The 24,245-nt window shown below is 45.3% G+C and overlaps 1 protein-coding gene across 1 annotated transcript in view; it reads left to right on the forward strand.

Annotated features, from left to right (window-relative positions):
* Positions 1 to 23,979, forward strand: part of LOC119119493 (peptidase inhibitor 16-like) — a 28,778-nt gene extending 4,799 nt beyond the window's left edge. Inside the window, exons 2-6 of the mRNA XM_037245920.1 lie at positions 1,400 to 1,550; positions 13,892 to 13,959; positions 21,186 to 21,295; positions 21,593 to 21,684; positions 22,981 to 23,979. Of these exons, the coding sequence (XP_037101815.1) occupies positions 1,400 to 1,550; positions 13,892 to 13,959; positions 21,186 to 21,295; positions 21,593 to 21,684; positions 22,981 to 23,597 (1,038 nt within the window). The 3' untranslated portion in view covers positions 23,598 to 23,979. The remainder of the gene's footprint in view (positions 1 to 1,399; positions 1,551 to 13,891; positions 13,960 to 21,185; positions 21,296 to 21,592; positions 21,685 to 22,980) is intronic.
* Positions 23,980 to 24,245: the final 266 nt, after the last annotated feature.

Here is a 24,245-nt window from a genome sequence, read left to right on the forward strand (position 1 = left end):
TTCTTCTGTTGGGGTGCCCAAATGCATGCACCTGCCTACTTTTGTTTAAGTATTGATTGCACTCTTTCTGTACATTCTATAAACTTCATTTCACTTCTCAAATATCATTGTGTTTGTCTGCTATATGATATATTTAACTGAAATTGCTGATCCGAACAACCTTCTTCTTTTTCTTTTCCTTTCGGCTTTTCCCCTCAGGGGTCGCCACAGTGAACCATCTGTTTCCATCAGATGAGCGCTCATCCTGCAGAAGCATCGCATACATATGTGATTCATATCCACATATCAAAGAAGCAATGGTCGCGTTTGAATATATCACAATTGTCTGTTCACACTGCATAAAAAAAAATACGGACACGTATTGCATATGGGCAAGACAATCTGAACTTAGCTGCAGCGTAAACGTAGCCTTAGAAATAGGTGAGAAATTTTGTCATCCAGCTCAGAGCAGAGCCACTGATCTTTGCATTGAGAGGATGCAAATGAGGTGGCTTGGGCATCTGGTTAGGATGCCTCCTGGACATCTCCCTGATGCATTGTTCAGTGCACAGGGTTGACTCTGGGTGCTTTGGAAAGACTACGTGCTCTATTTTGATAAACGACTGCCTGTGCGATCCGGATATAAATGGGCTTAACTCCATTTTCTTGTCGATGCAAGGTTGGGGCCCACTTGGGGCCCTATATTTTTCTTCTGACTGGCCGCCTTGTGATACCATGAAATAGCTTTTCGAAGTGGTTGGGCAGGGCCTAAAATTCTAGCTTCTCTACTTTGGCTGCTGCCGCAGTAACCTGATTCCGCATAAGCCTTAGAACAGTGGTTCTTAACCTTTTTCCTTGTTCGCACCCCATTAAATTCACCAACCAGTTCTCGCGCCCCCTTCCAGAATTGATGAAAAGCAATATTGATATCATAATCATAATAATAATTAAATAAAAATGATTATATATTATATATATTAAATAATTATTATAATAATAATTGGTTTACTTTACAGCTATAAGGCTTAATTAGCATTATCCCATATGCCAATTAACACAATGACTTCTAGATTTCCAGAATTTCTCACTTTTTTCGGTTAACCGACCATTATCCCCGAAAAATTGTAAATTTCCCCCAGGGTATCCTCGCACCCCCTAGGAAGCATTCTCACACCCCTAGGGGGTGCGAGCACCCCCGGTTAAGAACCACTGCCTTAGAAGATGGATGGATGACTGGAACTGTATTTCAACCATCATAGCGCAAACATAGTCTCTTATTTTGTTAGACAAATAAAGGTCTCCCTCCAGCTGCAGTTGAGTAAATGTCAATGCTTTTCAATCTTCAAGTTAAAGATATGTGTGTGACAAGATATGATAATGACCTGTGAGGCCTCATTCAACTCACTCACTGCTTCTTCAGAAATGGGACCCAAGGCTGAAGCTACTGGCTGAGGGCTATGCCGCCAAGTGCATCTGGAACCATAACCCAGACAATGAGGACACCGGAGAAAACCTGTACGCTGGCACTGGACCCTTGGATCTGCGGGTGGCGCTGGAGAAGTGGTTTCTGGGTGAGTGAGACTGCAAAGGACGCACATGAAGATGTCAATGAAAACTCGTGAAACAGCTAATTTTACATTATGGGGCCACATTATATACATTACTTGAAAATATTACACACTACAGATGACATGACATATTACATTATTTGACGTTTAATGCTACCCTATTTTTACCGCATTACGGACTATATCATTTGACAACATTACATGTTTCATTTTTTGCCACATTATACACTACATTAATTGACCACATTGCAAACTACATTATTTGACAACGCGACATGAAATAGAATAAAATAGAACCAAATTGAATTAAATGCCTTGACTGTCATTGTACAGCAAGCATAAAACGAATTCAGTGGATTACTTGACTTTATTACGTATGTGTTAATGTTATCCTATTTAGCCTTGTACATGAACTAATGAAGTCTGCTTGGATGAGAATTGAAACGTGTTCGAAGCCCACGAGAACCGTATAGTGCCAATTGAATCAATACCACAGAGAATATTCATAGGTATTACATACCACAATATCTGACCCCATCGCTAATTACATAATTGAACCACATTACATGCTATAATATTTAAATACATTTTACATTGCATAATTTTATACATCTGGGGGTGGAAGAATTGGAAATTTTCTATGGCAAACTTGAACGCATCACATCAGAGCAGAGCCAGTGAAATGGCATACCACACTCACACATCACAAATGCTAATAAGAGCTTCATTTGCAGGTTTTAAGTGAGTGAGAGAACCACATTTGTAGCCGCCCTAACCCTAACCCCTAACCCTGAGTCACACAGCATATAAAACATATTGCAATAATGGTGAAGCTGCACAATTCACAGCATGCTTAAAATGTATGTCTTTTGTGTAGTAAGTTGGTGCCAGGCTTTAATGGATGATGCGCCATCCTCCCTCTCAGACATCAGTACAGGGATTCAAACCAGAGCACATTGCCTGTCGGTGAAGGAGTAAAAATCCTGTGGCCAAAATGTTGTGCCCAGTACGTACTGTGTTGGGTACATTCAAGTAATTAATTTGATCCCAATAATTCTCTTCACTTTTGTTCTGATCACATCCTCCTCCAACTGACATTTTTTTAAACTGTTCATTTGGGTTCAAATGCATTCTGTTTTTGAAAAATAACTGCACAAAGATAAACACTAACATGACTATTATTTATCTTTCTATCACTGTTTAACTTGTTGTTTAACTCATTCATTGCAAATAACTTTGCTTTACAAATTTTGTATGCTTTACAAGCTTGTTATTCTTTCATTATTCTTAGTATTACGTATTTTAACTGTTTTGTAAAATTGTTATCTTTGTTTATTTTCATGCCATCTTCTTTTGCTCATTCGTTTTCAACTCATGACTATATTAAACTCAAACTTTTATTGTTATTATTATTATTATTATTATTATTAGTAGTAGTAGTAGTATTAATTTGTCATACTACGTTATTTGACTACATTATCCTGTTCCTTTTAACTTGTCCTGTAAGGCGTCGCCATTCGAAAAATCGAGCTGAGAAGCCCAGGCACGGATTACTGTTGAGAAAGAAGGGCTTTACTAAAGCCGGCTGTCTAAAATGAAATTAATTGTATTCAACAACTGGAGATTCGTCCAGCTCATCCTGGGGAATCCCAAGGCATTCCCTAGCCAGCCAAGAGACAGTCTCTCAAGCGTGTCCTGGGTTGTCCCAGAGGCCTTCTTCTGGCGGTACATGCCCGGAACACCTCACCATGGAGGCATTCTGGAGGCAGTCTAATCAGGTGCCCAAGCCAGCTCATCTGGCTCTTTTCAACCGAATGACCAAGCTTCTCATTCTATCTCAAAAGGAGAGCCGGACACTCGGTGGAGGAAACTCATTTTGGCCACTTTGATCCGAGATCTTGTTCTTTCTGGCACGACCCACAGCTTGAGACCATAGGGGAGGATAGGAACGTAGATCGATTGGTAAATCGAGAGCATTGCCTTTCAACCCAGCTGTTTCTTCACCATAATAGAGCGACATGACGGTCTGCATCAAAGTAGAGGCTGCACCGATCTGCCTGTCTATGTCATGCTCCATCCTGGCCTCACTCATGAACAAGATCCCAAGATACTTGAACTAATTCTCTTGGAATCTCATTCCTGACCCGTAGAAGCCATTCTACCCCTTTCTGACTGAGGACCATGGTCTCAAAGTTGGAGGTACTGATTTTCATCCTAACCGCTTCACACACGACTGCAAACTGCTCCAGTGAGAGTTGGAGATCATTGCTTGAAGAAGCCAACAGCACCACATCACCTGTAAATAGCAGAGATGCAATACTGAGCTCAGTAAACCCCTTCAACACCTCGGCTACGCCTAGAATTCTGTCCATAAAAGTTATGAACAGAATTAGTGAGAAAGGGCAACCTTAGCGGAGTCAAAACATCACCGGGATGGAATCCAACTTCTTTTTGCCAATGCGGATCAAACTGACATCTGCGATACAGGCACTAAACCACCTTTATCAATTAGTTCGCAAAGCACAGCTCATAGAACTTCCCGAGGGACACGGTCGAATGCCTTCTCCAAGTGCACAAAAACAGATGCAGACTGGTTGGGCAAAATCGCCATGCTCCCTTGAGAACCCTATAAAGAGTAGAGCTCGCTGGGTGTAGAGGAAAAATATCTTAAGTAGAATGCATCCTTAAGGAGAACGCATCCTTTTAGTGGGACATAGATTGACTGTCACCTGCATAACCGTGGAATGATATATCATGTTTTCATTGGATGGAGCCTCGGACCAACAAATTTAATGAAAACAGTAAAGGCCCCAAAATAGACCCCTGTGGAACGTCTTACAACAGAGGGGCAGAGCAGGGGTCAAAGCGACCTTGGTGAATACAAAAAGTCTTATTCCATTTTGATTTTTTCATTTGTAACATTGTATTTATTATTATTATTATTTAAAAGTATTATTATCATTATTATTATTAGTGAAGGAGGAAATTTACAAGGCAGTAGGTGCAACCAGCTATGTTGCACTGCTTAGAGATGATGGCACTACCAAAAAGGCTGTAAGTAGAGCTGGAGGTGTCAGAGATTAAGATGTGATTTCCTACTGTTAGTAACTGTTACGGTGTTATAACAATTGACATAGTAATAGTAATTATCCATTACAGTGATCCCTCGCTACTTCGCGTTTCGTTTATCGCGGCTTCACTACATCGTGGATTTTTTTTCCAAGTTAAAAAAAACATTTAAAAGTCAAAATAAAACTTTTAAATTGAGGAAACATGTGTCTAACCTTTAGGACAACGTAGTATTGCTCCAAATGTACGTTTATGTTCCTTTAGAAGTCCGTTTTCGCGTATTAGCACGATCGCGAATTAGCATCTTTCCGCTAACTCTTTAGCCTGCCCAGTAATTCTTGTTGGTGACCGTACTTCGCGGATTTCACTTATCGCGGGTGGTTTTTGGTACCAATTATCCGCGATAAACGAGGGATTACTGTACTGGAAATCTAGAACGGCGTCTGTAACGCCGTCACCTCCCATGCCATTAGTCCCAACACTGCTGATAATATTATCAAATGTTCAATATACAGTGGAGCCTCGGTTTCCGAACGTCCTGGTTCTCGAACAAATCGGAATTCGAACAAAAAATTCGAGATTTTTTTGCTTCGGATGTCAGACGAAATTTCGGTTGTCGAACCTCGCGAGATGAGCAAGCCAACTGACTCCGTTCGTTATTACATTCTCGTTACTCTGAGAATTGCATCAACTCTAATCATGCCTCCAAAGGAAGCAAGTGGGAGCAGTAAAGCCATCCTAAAACACAAAGACGCTCTTAAAGCAATGCGACAGTGAGCGCCCGGCGCGCTGCGGTTGCGCGATCGGACCAAATTAAGCTCCCTGCGCACTGAGGTCCAATTAAATTTTGGAAAGTAAATTAGGACTTTAAAAATATTTTCTAAATTTTAGCGACCGCTCTGTCACAATAAAGCGACCAGCGCGGTGCAGTTGCGCGGTTGGCAGCGCACAACGGTTGCGCGCTCGGCGGTGCGCTGCAGTTGCGCGATTGGACAAAAATGCGCAAATGAAAAAATGCTTAAAAAAGGCGGGTTTTTTTTCGCTCGGAACGGACTAAATTTGGTTCCATTATTTGTAATGGGAAAACATTATTCGGAATTCGAACGATTCATTTGTCGAACAGCCTTCTGGAACAGATTGTGGTCGAAAACCGAGGCTCCACTGTACTTCCAAAAGGTTATGCTGACTGTGAACGGACTGTTTACTGATAATATTATAAAATGTTCGAAACAGTTTCATACCTCATCATCTGTGATCACATCTCAAAGGTTATGCTGACTGTGAACAGACTGTTTACTGATAACATTATCAAATGTTCAAAATAGTTAATCTGTGCTCAAATCTCAGAATGCTTTATTGGGTCTTAGCTTCTAGGTCATGCTGGCCTTCTAAAACACGCAGGCTGCTAATGTTGTCTAAAGTGCAGAGCGTATGCACGCAAAATTATTAAAACATGCTCATACAGGTAAAATATATGATTACATTTAAACACATGCACTTTAAAGCAATTGATGTGTGTAAATATGTGTTTTGTTAACAGGGAATTTTAATCTACCTCCTCAAGACTTTTCAACTCTCTTTTCATGATTCGTGTCATATCTGCTTATCCTGCTCCACACGTGACAATTATTATTATCATTGTTGTTAATTTGGACCACATGACCACATAAACTAACAATAATCTTACAAATGAATTCAATGCAACATTGTTAAATGCCATTGACTCTGTGGCGCCGTTATGTCTGAAAACTCGCCGTAGATTGCCTACTCCGTGGTTCACAGATGAAACGCGTACGCTTAAGCAATTATGTAGAAAGCATGAGCGCAGATGGCGTCTAACCAAACTTGAGGTTTTCCATCAGGCATGGCAGGATAGCCTCCTGAAATATAAAGATGCGCTTATCTTAGCAAAAACTCGGTATTTTTCGCAAGTTATTAATCTCAATAAAAACAATCCGAAACACCTATTTGATACAGTGGCAAAGCTGACTCTACGCCAGCCGACCCCCGATAATTCCTTCCACTCAACTGACGAGTTCATGAAATTTTTTGCTCAAAAGAATGAGTCCATTAGGGACGAGATCAAGAATACCATTCCAATCGCTCGGTCGAGCCCGCCGTTTACCAACGCTGATGATCATGCAACAACCCTCTCAACTTTTAATAGCGTGTCCCTTGAAAGGCTTACACAAATGGTTAGTGCGGCTAAACAAACAACATGTTTGCTCGACCCTCTTCCAGCCAAACAACTTAAAGAATTATTTCAAATTTTAGGACCGTCTGTCTTAAATATAATCAAGCTGTCTGTCTCCTCTGGGATAGTGCCAACAGCCTTTAAAACCGCTATCATTAAACCGTTACTTAAGCGACCAAATCTTGACCCGGACTGTCTCAGTAATTATAGGCCAGTTTCAAACCTCCCATTCATAGCAAAACTTCTTGAAAAGTAGTAGCACAGCAGCTTATTGATTACATGGTCGCCAATAATCGATATGACTCTTTTCAGTCTGGTTTTAGAGCTAATCATTCCACTGAGACAGCACTTGCTAAAGTGACTAACGATCTCCTCATAGCTATGGATTCAAACACTTCATCTGTACTGTTACTACTCGATCTTAGTGCTGCCTTCGACACTGTAGACTTTGATATTTTATTAGGGCGTCTTAAAAGTTGTGTTGGTATTTCAGGGTCAGCACTAGGCTGGTTCCATTCCTATCTATCAAATAGGACGCACCGAGTGGTCCATGGCAATGCGTCCTCTGAGCTCTATAATGTTACGTGTGGTGTCCCACAGGGATCGGTTCTCGGACCAATTTTATTTAATATTTATATGATTCCGCTTGGGGACATAATACGTAAATATAATATTAGTTTTCAATGCTACGCGGATGACACCCAATTATATATGCCGTTATCGATGACAGAGCCGCGGGATTGTTGTAATCTTGAGGCATGCCTTGCGGAGGTCAAGCAATGGATGTCTCTCAACTTCCTTCGTCTTAACCCAGATAAAACTGAGATGTTGATAATTGGTCCAACTCGTTTTCAACACTTGTTCAAGGAAACCGCTATAACTATAGATAACCGTACTATCACTCAGAGCGATACTGTAACTAATCTCGGGGTAATGTTTGACCAAACTCTCTCCTTTCAAAAGCACATTAAGAATATAACCAGAATTGCGTTCTTTCACCTTCGTAATATTGCAAAGATTCGTCCGATCCTCTCGACCGGTGATGCGGAAACTATTATACATGCGTTCGTCACGTCGCGCCTGGACTACTGTAATGTACTATTCTCTGGTCTTCCTAAGTCCCGCATCAAAAGTCTACAGTTAGTACAAAATGCTGCTGCAAGGCTGCTCTCACGGACAAGAAAATTTGATCACATTACCCCAATATTAGCCAACTTACATTGGCTCCCGGTCCATTTAAGATGTGACTTCAAGGTTCTTCTATTAACCTATAAATCACTGCATGGCTTAGTGCCTTCGTATCTCGTCGACCTAGTTGTTCCTTATGTTCCGTCTCGTAACCTTCGTTCGCAAAACGCTACCCTTTTAGCGACACCGAGGGCCAAGAAAGTGTCTGCAGGGTCTAGAGCTTTTTCTATCCGGGCTCCAGAGCTTTGGAATGCCCTCCCAATGGATATTAGGACTGCTACCTCAGTAGAAACATTTAAGACACGTTTAAAGACACATTTCTATGACATGGCCTTTAACTAACTTGTAGTGGCCGATTCGGCCGGAGTTTGTTTTGTTTTCTCCCCCCCCCCTCCCCGGCCGGGGAGGGGGTTAGGTGGCACCCAAGCTGACAGCGGCTATCTGGATTCTCGTGGGCCAATTCAGGTTGGGGGAACTGCAGCTCAACCTCCACTGCCAGGATAGTAGAGGGCTCCTCCGGCAGCCCTTCGCTCTGACTTGGACATCCACTTTTTTGATTTTCATATTATGTATTATTTGTGCCCTCTCTGCATCCATTACAACCTGGTGATCCTGAAAGGGGGATCCTTCCATCTGTGGTCCCTTCTCAAGGTTTCTCATTTTCCCCGGGCAGGGGTTTTGAGTTTTTCCTTGCCCTTTTGGGAGCTTAAGATCAGGGGATGCTTTGAGAATAATTGTCAATTTTTGTCTATGTGAAGCCCTTTGAGACTGCTTGTGATTTAGGGCTATACAAATAAACTTGACTTGACTTGACTTGAATACTGTATTGCATACTACATAATTTAATCCTCATCATGTTAGTCACGCTAGTCCCAAACCTCCTTTACAAATGTATACTATGGGTCAGTCCACACATCTACAGTGTCTCAAGATGGCAGCGCCCCAGTCGGCTGCGGCTGCGACGGCTCTCGACAACCGACGAGCATTTTCACAAAATATGCCGCCTAGGACACTACAAACAACACAAAGTTTAGTCTATCCATCCAGTAGGTTAGTATATGATCGCCAGCGCCTGCTGGAGGTACGGTCATCAAGTGTTTTTGGACTCGTAGCCACAACTACCCTAGTCTGTTTACGTAGCCTCGGAGTGCTTCGGGCACTAGCCCCAGAAGCTCACGATGCAGCGGGCTCGCCGGGCAGCACACGCCGGAGGAGGAGTAAGCGTAGGCGGTGTGACCGGCGGCGGAAGCGCGGCTGTCGAGGTGGGCTAACGGCTAAGCTAAAAGCTAACCCCTACAAACCGCCGCTTCCATCCATCTTCCTCTCCAACGTCCGCTCACTGGATAATAAAATGGACCATCTACAACTGGAACTCTCTTCAAAGAGGGAGGTCAGAAACTGCTGCGCCCTTATCCTGACGGAGACATGGCTGAACTCATCAATACCGGACAACGGCGTTAGCCTGAAGGGGCTCGCTACATTCCGCGCCAACAGAAACAGCGAACTAAGCGGTAAATCCCGAGGAGGTGGGCTGTGTGTCTACATCAACAACAACAACTGGTGCAAAAATGCTAGATCTGTCGCCAGCTTCTGCTCTTCGGACATCGAGCTTTTGACTGTTAACTGCAGACCCTTCTACCTGCCCAGGGAGTTTACTGTTGTTAGCATCACGGCTGTGTATGTGCCTCCTAGCGCTAATACTAAAGAGGCCATGAGAGTTCTCTATCGGACAATCGGTGAGCTGCAATCCACACACACAGAGGGAGTTTTCATCATTGCTGGGGACTTCAACCAGGCTAACATGAAGACTATTCTCCCTCATTTTTACCAACACGTGGATTTTCCAACTCGGGGAGAGAACACTCTGGACTTGGTTTACACCAATATAAAAGATGCATTCAGAGCAGCCCCCCGCCCCCACCTCGGCTCTTCAGACCACCTATCTGTTATGCTAATCCCTGCGTACAGGCCCCTGCTGATCAGAGCAAAACCCACAGTGAAGCAGGTGAGGGTGTGGTCTGAGGGGGCCATGGAGGCACTCCAGGACTGCTTTGAGTGCTCTGACTGGGACATGTTCAAATCAGCAGCAACATATGACAATCAGATCGACATTGATGAGTACGCCATGACTGTGTCAGCCTACATCAACAAATGCACCGAGGACGTCAGCACCACTAAGAACATCATCACCCGAGCCAACCAACGACCCTGGATGACTGAGGAGGTACGTCATACGCTACGAGCACGGAACTCAGCCTTCAAGTCTGGCGACAAGGAGGCACTGAGGACAGCGAGAGCCACCTTGAACCGTGCCATCAGGTTAGCGAAGCGAAGCCACAGTCGAAAAATTCAGGATTTTTTCCACGACGCCAATAACACCAGGAGTATGTGGCAAGGCATACGGGCGATCACTGACTACAACTTACCCTCCCCCCCGGTGGGTGAGGTTGATGCTGACTTCCTAAATGGTCTAAATAACTTCTTTGGGCGGTTTGAGGCACTAAACAGCACTCCTGCAGTTAAATCTGTTCCCCATCAGGAAGAGGAGGCACTCTGCCTTGACTCAGCCGACGTGTTGAAGACTCTGAGAAGAGTCAACCCACGTAAGGCCCCAGGCCCCGACAACATACCTGGGCGGGTGTTCAAGGAATGTGCAGGTCAGCTGGCTGGTGTCAGCACAGACATTTTTAACATCTCGCTGGGCCAAGCCACAGTGCCAGTATGCTTCAAGGCTGCCTCCATCATTCCGGTGCCGAAGAAACCTCAAATCACCTCATTGAACGACTACAGACCGGTGGCACTGACTCCCATCATGATGAAGTGCTTCGAAAGGCTGCTCAAAGAACACATCGTCTCCAGACTCCCCCCAACATTCGACCCGTTCCAGTTTGCCTACCGGCAGAACCGCTCTACTGAGGATGCCATCTCCTCCGTTCTTCACCTGAGCCTGGCTCACCTGGAGGAGAGGAACACCCACGTGCGGTTGCTGTTCCTGGACTTCACCTCAGCGTTTAACACCATCATTCCACAGCATCTGGTGGGAAAACTGGAACACCTGGGCTTCAGCACCCCCCTTCGAAACTGGCTGCTAGACTTCCTCACCAACAGACCTTAGTCAGTCCGGGTCGGACAGAACACCTCAGATGTCATCACCCTCAGCACAGGCTCCCCTCAGGGCTGCGTCCTGAGCCCCCTGCTGTTCACCCTGATGACACACGACTGCGTCCCCAGGTTCACCACCAATCACATTGTGAAGTTTGCAGACGACACAACGGTGGTGGGCCTCATCAGTGACAACAACGACCTGGACTACAGAGAGGAGGTGGAGCAGTTGGTGGGCTGGTGCAGAGACAACAGCCTGATCCTGAATGTGGAGAAGACGAAGGAGATCATCGTCGACTTCAGGAAGAACCAGCCTCACCACGCTCCATTGATCATCAACAGCTCAGCTGTGGAGGTGGTCAGCAGCACTAAATTCTTGGGGGTCCACATCACAGACGACCTCACCTGGACTGTGAACACCACGACACTGGTCAAGAGGGCACAGAAGCGCTTGTACTTCCTGCGGAGGATGAGGAGAGCCCACCTGCCCCCACCCATCATGAGGACGTTCTACCGAAGCACCATAGAGAGCATTCTGACAAGCTGTCTCTCGGTGTGGTGTGGAGGTTGCAGCGCCTCCGATTGGAAGAACGTGAGGAGAGTGGTGAGGACAGCAGAGAGGATCATCGGGGCTCCTCTTCCCTCCATTCAGGACATGTCATCCCAGCGCTGCGTGTCCCGAGCCCGTAACATTATCAGTGACCCATCACACCCCCACCATGGACTGTTCTCCCTGCTGCCCTCTGGGAAGAGGTTTCGCAGCATCCGCTGCAGGTCCACCAGGTTCTGCAATAGTTTTTTCCCTGCTGTCGTCAGACTGTTGAACATTCAACTTAGCATTCCTCTGCACACTTTGTAAATACTGTTTTGTTTCCTGCACTGTTTACATACTTTATCACTGCTGCACTTTATACTTATCTTATTTCATATTTTTATATAGAATGTCACTTTTTATTCAGCCGCAATATCACCACATTGTTGGAAGCCGTATGCAACGAAATTTCGTTTTGTGTGCACCCAGTGTTTACAAAATGACAATAAAGTTTGTCTAAGTCTAAGTCTAAGTGTTTAAATTGGCATGCACTTTTTTGATGCAATGTTGATATTTAAATGAACATGCCAGCTTTTGGGTCTCCTGAAAAGTGATGATTTTGGAGGTACAAAAATTCTGCCTAACACCTGCATTATTCACAGCTAGGAAGGGCACTGGTTAGCACGTCTGCCTCACAGTTAGGAGGGTTCAATTCTACCTCCGGCCCTCCCTGTGTGGAGTTTGCATGTTCTCCCCATGGCTGTGTGCGTGGATTTTCTCCGGGCACTCCGGTTTCCTCCCACATCCCAAAAATATGCTTGGTAGGCAGATTGAGCACTCCAAATTGCCCTGTGAGTATGAGTGCGGATAGTTGTTTGTCTCTGTGGCAACCGGTTGAGGGTGTCCCCGCCTACTGTCCGAAACTGCTGGGATAGGCTCCTGCACGCCCGTGACACCCGTGGGGGACAAGCGGTATAGAAAATGGATGGATGGACCTGGGTTATGCAATGTGAGCAATAATGTACCGTTTTTTTCCGTGTATAATGCGCCCCCATGTATAATACGCACCCTAAAAATGGCATGTTGATGCTGGAAAAAAGCCTGTACCCATGTATAATACGCACCCAATTTTTTTTTTTTCTTTTTTTTTTTAAGTCCCAATGATCGTCACACACCATTTTTATAGTCTTTGGTATGGTCTTAACTAGGCTGGATGTATTTTTTTTTGTTGGCGTTGATTTCTCCGACTGCCCGTAAAGGCACCACCGCGATCAGATGAAAAGAGAGGAAAGTGATGTGCGGACATGTGAAAAAGGCGGCTCTGTATTGGAGAGACGTTGAAGAGGAATAAAAACACCCTTGGAAACCAAAACTTGCCCCTCGTCGTGACTCGGAGCCGCAACAAATGTTTCGGATTTGTGTAGGGTACATTGTGACAGCAACGAGCAGGTGATCGAGCAAGCGTCTGATACGAGAGCATTGCGTTCGTATGGAGCGTGTTTGAAGTGAACAGCAGAGACGAAAGGAACAAGGCAAAGTGTTGTGAAATAAAATGTTACCTGTAATACGCATTTTGTTATTTGCTGATTGTATTAAACTATCACATTCATTGTCAGTCAAGAAGAGAAGAGGACTATTATCCCTTCTTTGACGAAATGACCAGAGCACAGTACAAACACACTATTGTTCTTGTAACGTGTTTTGTATTTAAGTCCTGTCTGCCCCTCGCTCACCGTCGGATCATTGCATGTGTTACTGTCATGATGTCTGTTTGGTTTCTGTTCCTGTCTTTGGTAATGTCACCCTGTCTTTTTGTTCCACGTCTTTGTCGGTCAGTCCTGTTGTTGGTTTGGTTGTACCATGATTTTCTTAAAAAAAAATAAAAAAAAATAAATAAATAAAATAATAATTAAAAAAAAAATAAAAAAAAATTTGTACCCATGTATAATGCGCACCCCAGATTTTAGGACAATAAATTAGTTAAATTTTGCGTATTATACACGGAAAAAAACGGTATATTGGTCACATTGCATACTGCATAAGAGGAGTGGTCTGTTGAAATCTCACCTCCAATACACCATTTGTTTTGTTCATCTCATTCATTTCTTCAAGTGGAAATTAAAAGCAGCCTAATGCCATATAAACTGTCTGGATTATAATGACTGTAGTGCTACACTTGTTACTAGTTCCAAATTCAATCACTAAAAAAGTGTGTTTGTGTGTGTGCTTGTGTGCGTGTGCATGTGTGCGTTTGTGTAGAAAATCTCTTCTATGACTTTCATAACAACAGTTGTGATGAGGACAAGATGTGTGGACACTACACACAGGTTAGTGATATACACACACACACACGCACACGCGCACGCACACACACACACATGCACGCACACACACGCACACACACACATACAGAGTCTCCCCGGGTCAGAGGCATGCAATCAAGCCCTCGTCCCCTTCCAGATACTCAAACTGGGTATGTCTGTTATTTGACCTTGAAACTGGACGGATCTTCCTTGTCCAAACACAGTGTTCCCTTGTTTATTGCGAGGGTTACGTCTGAAATCCGTGAAGTAGAGGTTGACTTTGTATAAATTATTTTTAGTTCAGTTGCCGGCATGGTGGTGCACTGGTTAGCACGTTGGCCTCACAGTTCAGAGGTGCAGGGTTCAATTCCAGCTCCAGCCTTCCTGAGTGGAGTTTGCATGCTGCGTGGATTTCCTGCGGGTGCTCTGGCTTCCTCGCACAATTCAAAAACATGTATAGTGCGCCGATAGACTACACCAAATTGCCTGGCGACCATTATGGGGTGCACTGCACTGACGGCTCATAGACTGCTGGGATAGCCTCCACCACACCGGTGACTCTCATGAGGTTAAGTGGTTTAGAAGAATGAATTAGTTATTTCCCCTCCGTGAGTCATCACCTTATCATGGTGGAGGGCTTTGCGTGCGCCTATGATCCTAGGAGCCATGTTGTCTGGGGCTGTTTTGTGTAACTAGAAGTAACACTTCACATTTCCCCTCTGTGAGTCGTCACCTTATCGTGGTGGAGGGGTTTGCATGCCCTAATGATCCTAGGAGCTATGTTGTCTGGGGCTTCATGCCCCTAGTAGGGTCACACATGGCAAAAGGGTCCTAGGTGAGGGGCCAGACAAAGCACGGCTCAGAAGACCCCTTATGATGAATAAAATATATGGAGCTAGTTTTCCCTTGCTCGGACGCGGGTCACCGGGGCCCCCCTCTGGAGCCAGGCCTGGAGGTGGGGCTCGAAGGCAAGCGCCTGGTGGCCAGGCCTTCGCCCATGGGGCCCAGCCGGGCACAGCCCGAAAAGAAAACGTGGGTCCCCCTTCCCATTGGTTCACAAAGGGGTCGGGTGCAAAGCGAGCTGGGCGGCGGCCAAAGGCAGGGACCTTGGCGGTCCGATCCCCTGTTGCAGAAGCTAGCTTTTGGGACATGGAATGTCACCTCTCTGGCTGGAAAGGAGCCCGAGCTGGTGTGTGAGGCAGAAAAGTTCCGACTAGACATAGTCGGACTTGCCTCCACACATAGTTTGGGCTCTGGTACAAGCCTTCTCGAGAGGGGCTGGACTCTCTTCCACTCTGGAATTGCCCACGGTGAGAGGCGTCGAGCAGGTGTGGGCATACTTATTGTCCCCCGGCTGGGCGCCTGCACATTGGGGTTCACTCCGGTGAACGAGAGGGTGGCCGCCCTCCGCCTTCGGGTGGGGGGACGGGTCCTGACTGTTGTTTGTGCCTATGCGCCGAACAGCAACTCTGAGTACCCACCCATTTGGGGTCCTTGGAAGAAGTGCTGGAGAGCACTCCTTCTGGGGACTCTATCGTTCTACTGGGTGACTTCAATGCTCACGTGGGCAATGACAGTGAGACCTGGAAGGGCGTGATTGGGAGGAACGGCCCCCCCCGATCTGAACCCGAGCGGTGTTCTATTATTGGACCACTGTGCTCGACACGGATTGTCAATAATGAACACCATGTTCAAACATAAGGGTGTCCATGTGTGCACTTGGCACCAGGACACCCTAGGCCGCAGTTCGATGATCGACTTTGTAGTCGTGTCATCGGATTTGTGGCCGCATGGTTTGGACACTCGGGTGACGAGAGGGGCGGAGCTGTCAACTGATCACCACCTGGTGGTGGGTTGGCTCTGATGGTGGGGGAAGATGCCGGTCCGACCTGGCAGACCCAAACCCTCTGTGAGGGTCTGCTGGGAACATCTAGCGGAATTCCCTGTCAGGAAGAGCTTCAACTCCCACCTCCGGCAAAGCTTTTCCCACGTCCCGGGGGAGGCGAGGGACATTGAGTCCGAGTGGACCATGTTCCGTGCCTCCATTGTTGAGGCAGCCGACCGGAGCTGTGGCCGTAAGGTGGTCGGTGCCTGTCGTGGCGGCAATCCCCAAACCCGCTGGTGGACACCGGAGGTAAGGGATGCCGTCAAGCTGAAGAAGGAGTCCTATCGGGCCGTTTTGGCCTGTGGGACTCCGGAGGCAGCCGACAGGTACCGGATGGCCAAGTGGAACAGAATGAGTTTCCGCCGCAGGGTGTCCGGGGTCTCCCTTAGAGATAGGGTGAGAAGCTCGGTCATCCGGGAGTGACTCGGAGTAGAGCCGCTGCTCCTCCACGTTGAGAGGAGCCAGATGAGGTGGCTCGGGCATCTCATCAGGATGCCTCCTGGACGCCTCCCTGGGGAGGTGTTTCGGGCATGTCCCACAGGTAGGAGAGCCCGTGGACGACCCAGGACGTGCTGGAGAGACTATGTCTCTCGGCTGGCCTGGGAACGTCTTGGGATCCCCCAGGATGAGCTGGATGATGTAGCTGGGGAGAGGGAAGTCAGGGAGTCCCTCCTAAAGCTGCTGCCCCCGTGACCCGACCCCAGATAACAGGGATGAGAATCTTCCGCAGATCCGCGGATTTCCGTGTTTTTTTCCGTCTGGAGTTTCATTTTCGTGAATCGTGTAGATCCGTTGACAAAATTGTTTTTATATGGGGGGGGGGGGGGGGTCTGGGCGGCTGGCAGCAGTATTGCGACAACAGCCGCCTTATTTTCGGCAGCATTTTGGCGCTACTTTCGTCACATAATTTGCCTACTCATTTGCCTAATTAGCAAACGTTTTAGCCAGTATGGTGAAGGTTTTAGAGAAAAAAGACAAGGATCGTGCCAGGGAAATAGACAAGTCAAACGGGATCAAGAACTGCGTCAGATGGGCATGGCTCGAGAGCAGCGTCATCTTACAACTCGGAACACAAAGACGCTCTTAAAGCAATGCGACATTGAGTTCCCGGCGCACTGCGGTTGCGCAATCGGACTAAATTAAGCTCCCTGCGCACTAAGGTCCACTTAAATTTTGGAAAGTACATCAGGAGTTTAAAAATATTTTCTAAATTTCAGCGACGGCTCTGTCACAATAATGCAACCAGTGCGGTGCAGTTGCGCGGTCGGCGATGCGCTACGGTTGCGCGTTCGGTGGTGCGCTGCAGTTGCGCGATCGGACAAAAATGCGCAAATGAAAAAATGCTTAAAAAAGTCTTGGATCGGATTACATTTTTTTCCATTATTTGTAATGGAAAAAATAGATTCAGAATTCGACCGATTCGCTTCTCGAACCGCCTTCTGGAACGGATTGTGGTCGAAAACCGAGGCTTGACTGTACAGTGGAGCCCCGGTTTTCGAACGTCCCGGTTCTCGAACAAATCCTAAAACACAAAGACGCTCTTAAAGCAATGCGATAGTGAGCGCCCGGCGCGCTGCAGTTGCGCGATTGGACCAAATTAAGCTCCCTGCGCACTGAGGTCCACTTAAATTTTGGAAGGTACATAAGGACATTAAAAATATTTTCTAAATTTCAGCAACGGCTCTGTCACAATAATGCGACCAGCGCTGAGTAGTTGCGCGGTCGGCGACACACTACGGTTGCGCGATCGGACAAAATTAAGCTCCCTGCGCACTGAGGTCCACTCAAATTTTGGAAAGTACATCAAGACTTTAAAAATATTTTCTAAATTTCAGCGACGGCTCTGTCACAATAATGCGACCAGCGCGGTGCAGTTGGGCGGTCGGCGGTGCGCTCCAGTTGTGCGATTGGACAGAAATGCGCAAATGAAAAAATGCTTAAAAAAGGCGTTTTTTTTTTTTGCTTGGAACGGATTAAATTTGGTTCCATTATTTGTAATGGGAAAACATGATTTCGAATTCGAACGATTCACTTCTCCAACAGCCTTCTGGAACGGATTGTGGTCGAAAACCGAGGCTCCACTGTATTATATTCACCTTGGTAGCCCACCAAGCAGGAATATTTTTTTAACAAAACGGTTTAAATTGAGTGATGAAATTAATGGTTTTGGGGTTGCTATACTGCCAAAATCCAGGAGTTTCAAGGGAGCTTTTACCCCTGAGCCCCCTCCGGGGCGTTGCCCCTGGCCCCCTGCGGCCCCCAATGGGGGCCTGTGGGCCCTGTGGACCCCAATAGGGGCCTGTCGCCCCTGTAGCCCCCAATGGGGGCCTGTGGCCCCTGGCCCACTGCGGCCCCCATTGGGGGGCCTGCGGCCCCTGGCCCCCCTGCGGCAAGTGGGGGGGCCTGCGGCCCCCAGACCCCGGCTACTTTCCAGTGTTTTTTTATTTGCCGTTCTCATCCCTGGGATAAGCGGAAGAAGATGGATGGATGGATGGATGAATTAGTTATTTTAGTTTTTACTTTTTATTTATTTTTGGGGGATTATATACCTCTATTATGCCGTTACGACACGTCCATCCACCCCGCCATAAACACAAGGTTCCCTTTATTCTAAATACTTGTAACAATTACTAAATTGAAGTTTTAAAATGCAAATTGAAGAATACTGAGCTGCAGATTATGAAAGGATGAACCCCGGCAGTGGGTGCGATGCCAGGGTGGGCGCGTGTGACCCCGGGGAACATGCTTTTTTTTGGCTGTACTAAATTAAAGGGTAATTAGACATCCACGGCAGTAGGTGGGAGTGGCGGTATTATTGTAAGGGTGTGCGTAGGGAGTATTTGCTCTATAAAAGTTAAAAGTTAAAGTTAAAGTCCCAATGATCGTCACACACACATCTGGGTGTGGTGAAATTTGTCCTCTGCATTTAACCCATCCCCATGTGATTTTGATCCATCCCCTGGGGGAGAGGGGAGCAGTGAGCAGCAGCGGTGCCGCGCTTGGGAATCATTTGGTGATCTAACCCCCCAATTCCAACCCTTAATGCTGAGTGCCAAGCAGGGAGGCAATGGGTCCCATTTTTATAGTCTTTGGTATGACCCGGCCAGGGTTTGAACCCACAACCTTCCAGTCTCAGGGCGGACACTCTACCACTAGGCCACTGAGCTGGCAGTGGTTCTTAACCTTGTTGGAGGTACCGAACACCACCATCATATGCACATTCATGAACCCTCCAGCGCGTCCTGGGTCATCCACGGGGTCTCCTGCCGGTGGGACATGCCCGGAACACCTCCCCAGGGAGGCGTCCAGGAGGCATTCTGATGAGATGCCCGGGCCACCTCATCTGGCTCTCAACGTGGAGGAGCAGCGGCTCTATTCCGAGTCTCTCCCAGATGACCGAGCTTCTCACCCTATCTCTAAGGGAGAGCCTGGACACCCTGCGGAGAAAACTCATTCTGTTCCACTTGGCCATCCGTTACCTGTCGGCTGCCTCCGGAGTCCCACAGGCCAAAACGGCCCCGATAGGACTAGAAGGAGCGCTCTCCAGCACTTCTTACTTGCTTTGTCTGGCCCTTCACCTAGGACCTGTTTGCCATGGGTGACCCAGCCAGGGGCAAAAAGCCCCAGACAACTTGGCTTCTAGGCTCATTAGGATATGCAAACCCCTCCACCACGAAAAGGTGATGACTCACGGAGGGGAGCACAAATAATTGTATTCATTTTTGTTTTGTAGGTTAAAATGTTTTATGCACAAATAGTTTTATTCAGGGCTGTGGACTCGGACTCGGGGACTCGGACTCAGTCGGACTCGGCCATTTTTGCCGGACTCGGACTCGGTGGTCAAAAGGCCGGACTCGGACTCGGAGCAAAAATCCGACCGAGTCCACAGCCCTGGTTTTATTCATTTTTGTTTTGTAGGTTAAAATGTTTTATATATTGTGGTTCTGAGTTAACGTTGTTGATTACTTTGAATTGAATATTATTTATTGCTGTTATTTAATATTATTTATGTTTATTATTATTTTATTGTATTTTTTAGCATAAAATGGCAGTTGGTCAAGACTATTTATAGTTTAAGTAAGTATAGTTTATTTTTTAACTTTAGGCAAAGTGATGCACTTGGAATCTGATCTGTTACAGACTAAAAAACAATGTTATTAATAAAGTTATTCTTTGTTGTAAGTTGATCTTTCTTTTTAATTATTAAATGGTTTTCTTTAATGTTAATGGTACAAGCATGGGGGGCGCGAAATGTTTTCTTCTCCCTAGGTGGGGCGTCAGAAAATAATTGAAAAGCACTGCCTTAAAGGGACAGTTCAGACCTGAACAAAAGGCAAATGGTTTTATGCTGTTTTCAGAGGTTAAAATAGGCCTAAGTAGATGTGTCCAGGCTTCCCACCAAGACATGAAGGGAGTTGAGAACATGACATCACCCCAACCCTAACTGTAGGCCTGCTGGGTGAGAAGCCTGTTACTGAGGTCCGCCACGCCTTTATCCCTTTTTCGACAAAGGTACAGTCCTGGTATATTAATGCAAATTCAAACATTTGTTGTGCAAAACGAAAGTTGGTGGCCATGACTCCTACTTCTCTTGGTGCTGTTTCTTCTTATTCTCTCGTCATCTTCTTCTTCTGTTGTCAGCTTGTTCTTCTGTCATCGGCTTCTTCTTCTGTCATTGGCTTCTTCTTCTGTTGTCAGCTTCTTTTGCTGTCGTCCTCTTCTGTCATCGTCGTAGTCTTCCTCAGTCATCGTCTTTCCCTGTCATCGCCATTGTCTTCTGTCGTCATCGTCTTTTGTCGTCACTGTCTTCTGCTGTCGTTGTTGTCTTTTGTCATCTTCTGTCATCTTCTGTCATAGTCTTCTGTTACCTTATTCTTGTCGTCTTCTGTTGTCTTCTTTTGTCTTGAAAAGCACGAGCTGCTGCAAAACTCATTGCGGGAATGAATGGGTGTGGATAGGTGAATGTGAGACTTTGTGAGACGCTTTGAGCTAAAAGTGATGTGTAACTTCACACTATTTGACATTTACCATTCCTATGCAGTAAAATAAATAAATAAATAAATGCTATGTTGACACCCAAAAAAAAAGCAAGGCTGGGAAAGCTGAACCGCAATATAGCGAGGGAACACTGTACCATCAAAACTTTGCTGGTCTCACGGAGTACTCTTGTACAGTACGTCCTTAAACAGCTGGTCCAGCTCAGTGTCTGTCATGTTCAGCACAGTGGACAAGGTTGCTGCATTTATCTACAGTCGTGCGGATCTAAGTGACATACAATACAATACATTTCATTTACGTGTAAAGCGCTTTCACAACACAGCTGTCGGTGTAACAAAGCATGAGAGACTTTGCTGTGACTTTGCAGATGGTGTGGTCGGATACTCACAGAGTGGGCTGTGCCGCCCACCTGTGTAACAAAATGGAGGGTCTGGCGTGGGAAAAGATCTCTTTCCTGGTGTGCAACTACTACCCAGCGTCAGTGCAAATTTCTCTAGATTAATAGAGTTAATGATAATAGTAACATCACTGCTACCTAATGACAGTGCTAGTGCTGCTTTTTCATCATTACTATTACTATTACTATTGCTAACAGTACAGTTGTTCACCATTAGTGGTACTTTCTTTTTCTTACCACACCTAATGCTAATGTTAAGAGTAGTGAGATCAGTGTGTGCAATGTGCTTCCACTGAAGTGTGTGTGTGTGTGTGTGTGTGTGCGTGTGTGTGTGTGTGCGTGCGTGTGCGCGTGTGTGTGCGCGCGTGCGTGCGCAGTGGGAACTACGAATCTGAGCGTCCTTATGTGGAAGGAGACTCTTGCTCCCGATGTCCGGAAGAACTACAAACATGTGAAAACAACCTTTGTGGTATGACATTTTTCTAATTACTTTACTGCTAATACACATGCCCCTACGCACGTACGCACATGCACAATTTTTAAATACAGTTTATTTTTATTACATTATATACTACATATGTAATTTGACTATGCTATACAGTTTTTGGCTGCATTACTTATTACACTGTTTTCCTGTTTTACATGAGACATTATTTGACCAAATTAAAAACGACTTGATTGAGTTACATTACATACATATTACATACCAGCTCAGTGGCCTAGTGGTAGAGTGTCCGCCCTGAGACTGGAAGGTTGTGGGTTCAAACCCCGGCCGGGTCATACCAAAGACTATAAAAATGGGACCCATTGCCTCCCTGCTTGGCACTCAGCATTAAGGGTTGGAATTGGGGGGTTAGATCACCAACTGATTCCCGAGCGCGGCACCGCTGCTGCTCACTGCTCCCCTCTCCCCCAGGGGATGGATTAAAATCACACGGGGATGGGTTAAATGCAGAGGACAAATTTCACCACACCCAGGTGTGTGTGTGACAATCATTGGGACTTTAATCTTTAATATTACTTTAATCTTTAATCTTTAATATTACATACACTATGACGCAACATTACACACTTCATTATTTGAATTTGTATAATGAATTACATTGTCTGACAGGACCAGACACTACAATTGCCTACATTACATGGATTTTTTACATTATAGTACATAAACATGCCAATATTTAACCACGTTACATTAATTTGATGCTTTGATAATGTTTGAGATTGTAAACAATTATAAGGGGCGTCTTAAAACCTTTTTCACTACTATATATGCAGTAAGTCAGATCAGGCGTAGTATCCAATTAGTAACTTATTTATTTATGAATAAATAAATAAATAAATAAAGATTGATTGATTATTACGTTGTTACATACAGTACAAACTGTTGTTCAGATCTCATAATTTTATATTTCCACTACAGAGAATGTATTGAGCACTGGATGGTGCTGCTGTTACGTGTTATTAGACATTGGTTATAAATGTCTTCAGTCTATATATATTTAATAACTTATCACCTGTTGTAATATGCACCTTAAAATAAAACTTTACTATAAAAGTCTTATATTGCCTGAAAATAAGATTCATACATATAAACATAAAAAAAGGGAAGAACAAAATGTTAGGGTAAGGGGGGACCTGTTGTGTTCTTTGATGAGATCCTTGCTTAATGAAATATGTCACAATATGTCAGCTAAAGTCTGTTCAAGGCACAAAAAATAATGGTAAAAGCTATTAAGATATTATCTTTGGGTGTGGTTTGTAGTTCCTGACATGGATGACAGTGACGGTGGAGAAGAGGAAGAGGAGGAAGATGCTGCAACAACAGAGTCATTCTACCAGATCACCAAAACCAGCACAACAGGCAGACATATGCCTCAGTCCATAATTCCCACTCTTCTTCCCCCTCTTCTGACATTCAAGCCCAACTTCACCCCTGGTGATAAAGAGGATAAGGAAAAGGGTGTACTTGTTCATCCTCTCGCAACAACAGAGTCTCACCACGACAGGGATATCACCACCAGAACTAGCAGGACCACCCATTCGTCAATGACCCCAACTCTTCCTCTTGTGACACCCAAGCCCAAATTGTTCTCAGGTGAGGAAGAAGAGGAGAAGGAGGGTGTGCTAGTTCTTTCCCTTGCAACAACAGAGTCATACCACCAAGCGGACATCAGCAGCAGCCCAGGGGAAAGCAGCTATGAAGAAGGAGGAGGATTCAAAGACAGGACAGGACAACAAGAAACAAGACTTGAGGGCCTGCCAATCATAACAATACCTCAAAAAGAGATTACGAGTGAGGCATCCTCACTATCTTCACCTACACTCGTGCTTGCCTCTTTACTCTTCTTTAACTTCATCCTCATCATGCTACCATTGTGAAAAACAGGACAACACACATGCACACCAGCACACATGTACAAACACACATCTCTATCAGTTTGTAAAAAAATACTAATCATGAAAATGCTGTGGATGTGGGGATGTGTGTACATTTACAGTATCGGAAATATATTTCAGTATATTAAGTACAATATTTACACGCAGCATGGTCACCTTTGAGAGGTTCTGGTTTCGAAAGTCAACTCATACTCTGCTGTGAGTTTTTAGGTTTTATGACTAACTCGATGATATTGAGCAATGGATGCAAACAAACCTGATGAGATAACTAGGCGAGAGTGACGATTGTTAGTTTTCTTTAGTCTGCTGCTAAATGTAAATCCTTCAAGGTGTCCCTTTAATGAACTTGAGTGACACGAGGACATTTTTGAAAATGTTATGTATTTGTTTTGAGTTTGACGAGCCTTCTTTGAGGTTTAAAGTTGCAAACAGGTAGTATAAACACCTCATAGCTATCATACTGTAGCTACCAGCACAGCTAAGAACAATAGTTGTATATAAATATAATAAAATTTCTTTTTTTCATAAAATGTGTTGTCACGCCCGTGCCAGAGCACACTCGGCCGTCAACTTCCCTCAGTCACACCCTTTCTTTACCGTTATGTCTGTCACCTGCTCCCTCTTGTTACC

The sequence above is a fragment of the Syngnathus acus genome, chromosome 2, assembly GCF_901709675.1.
Source record: "Syngnathus acus chromosome 2, fSynAcu1.2, whole genome shotgun sequence".
NCBI classification, from domain to species: Eukaryota; Metazoa; Chordata; class Actinopteri; order Syngnathiformes; family Syngnathidae; genus Syngnathus; species Syngnathus acus.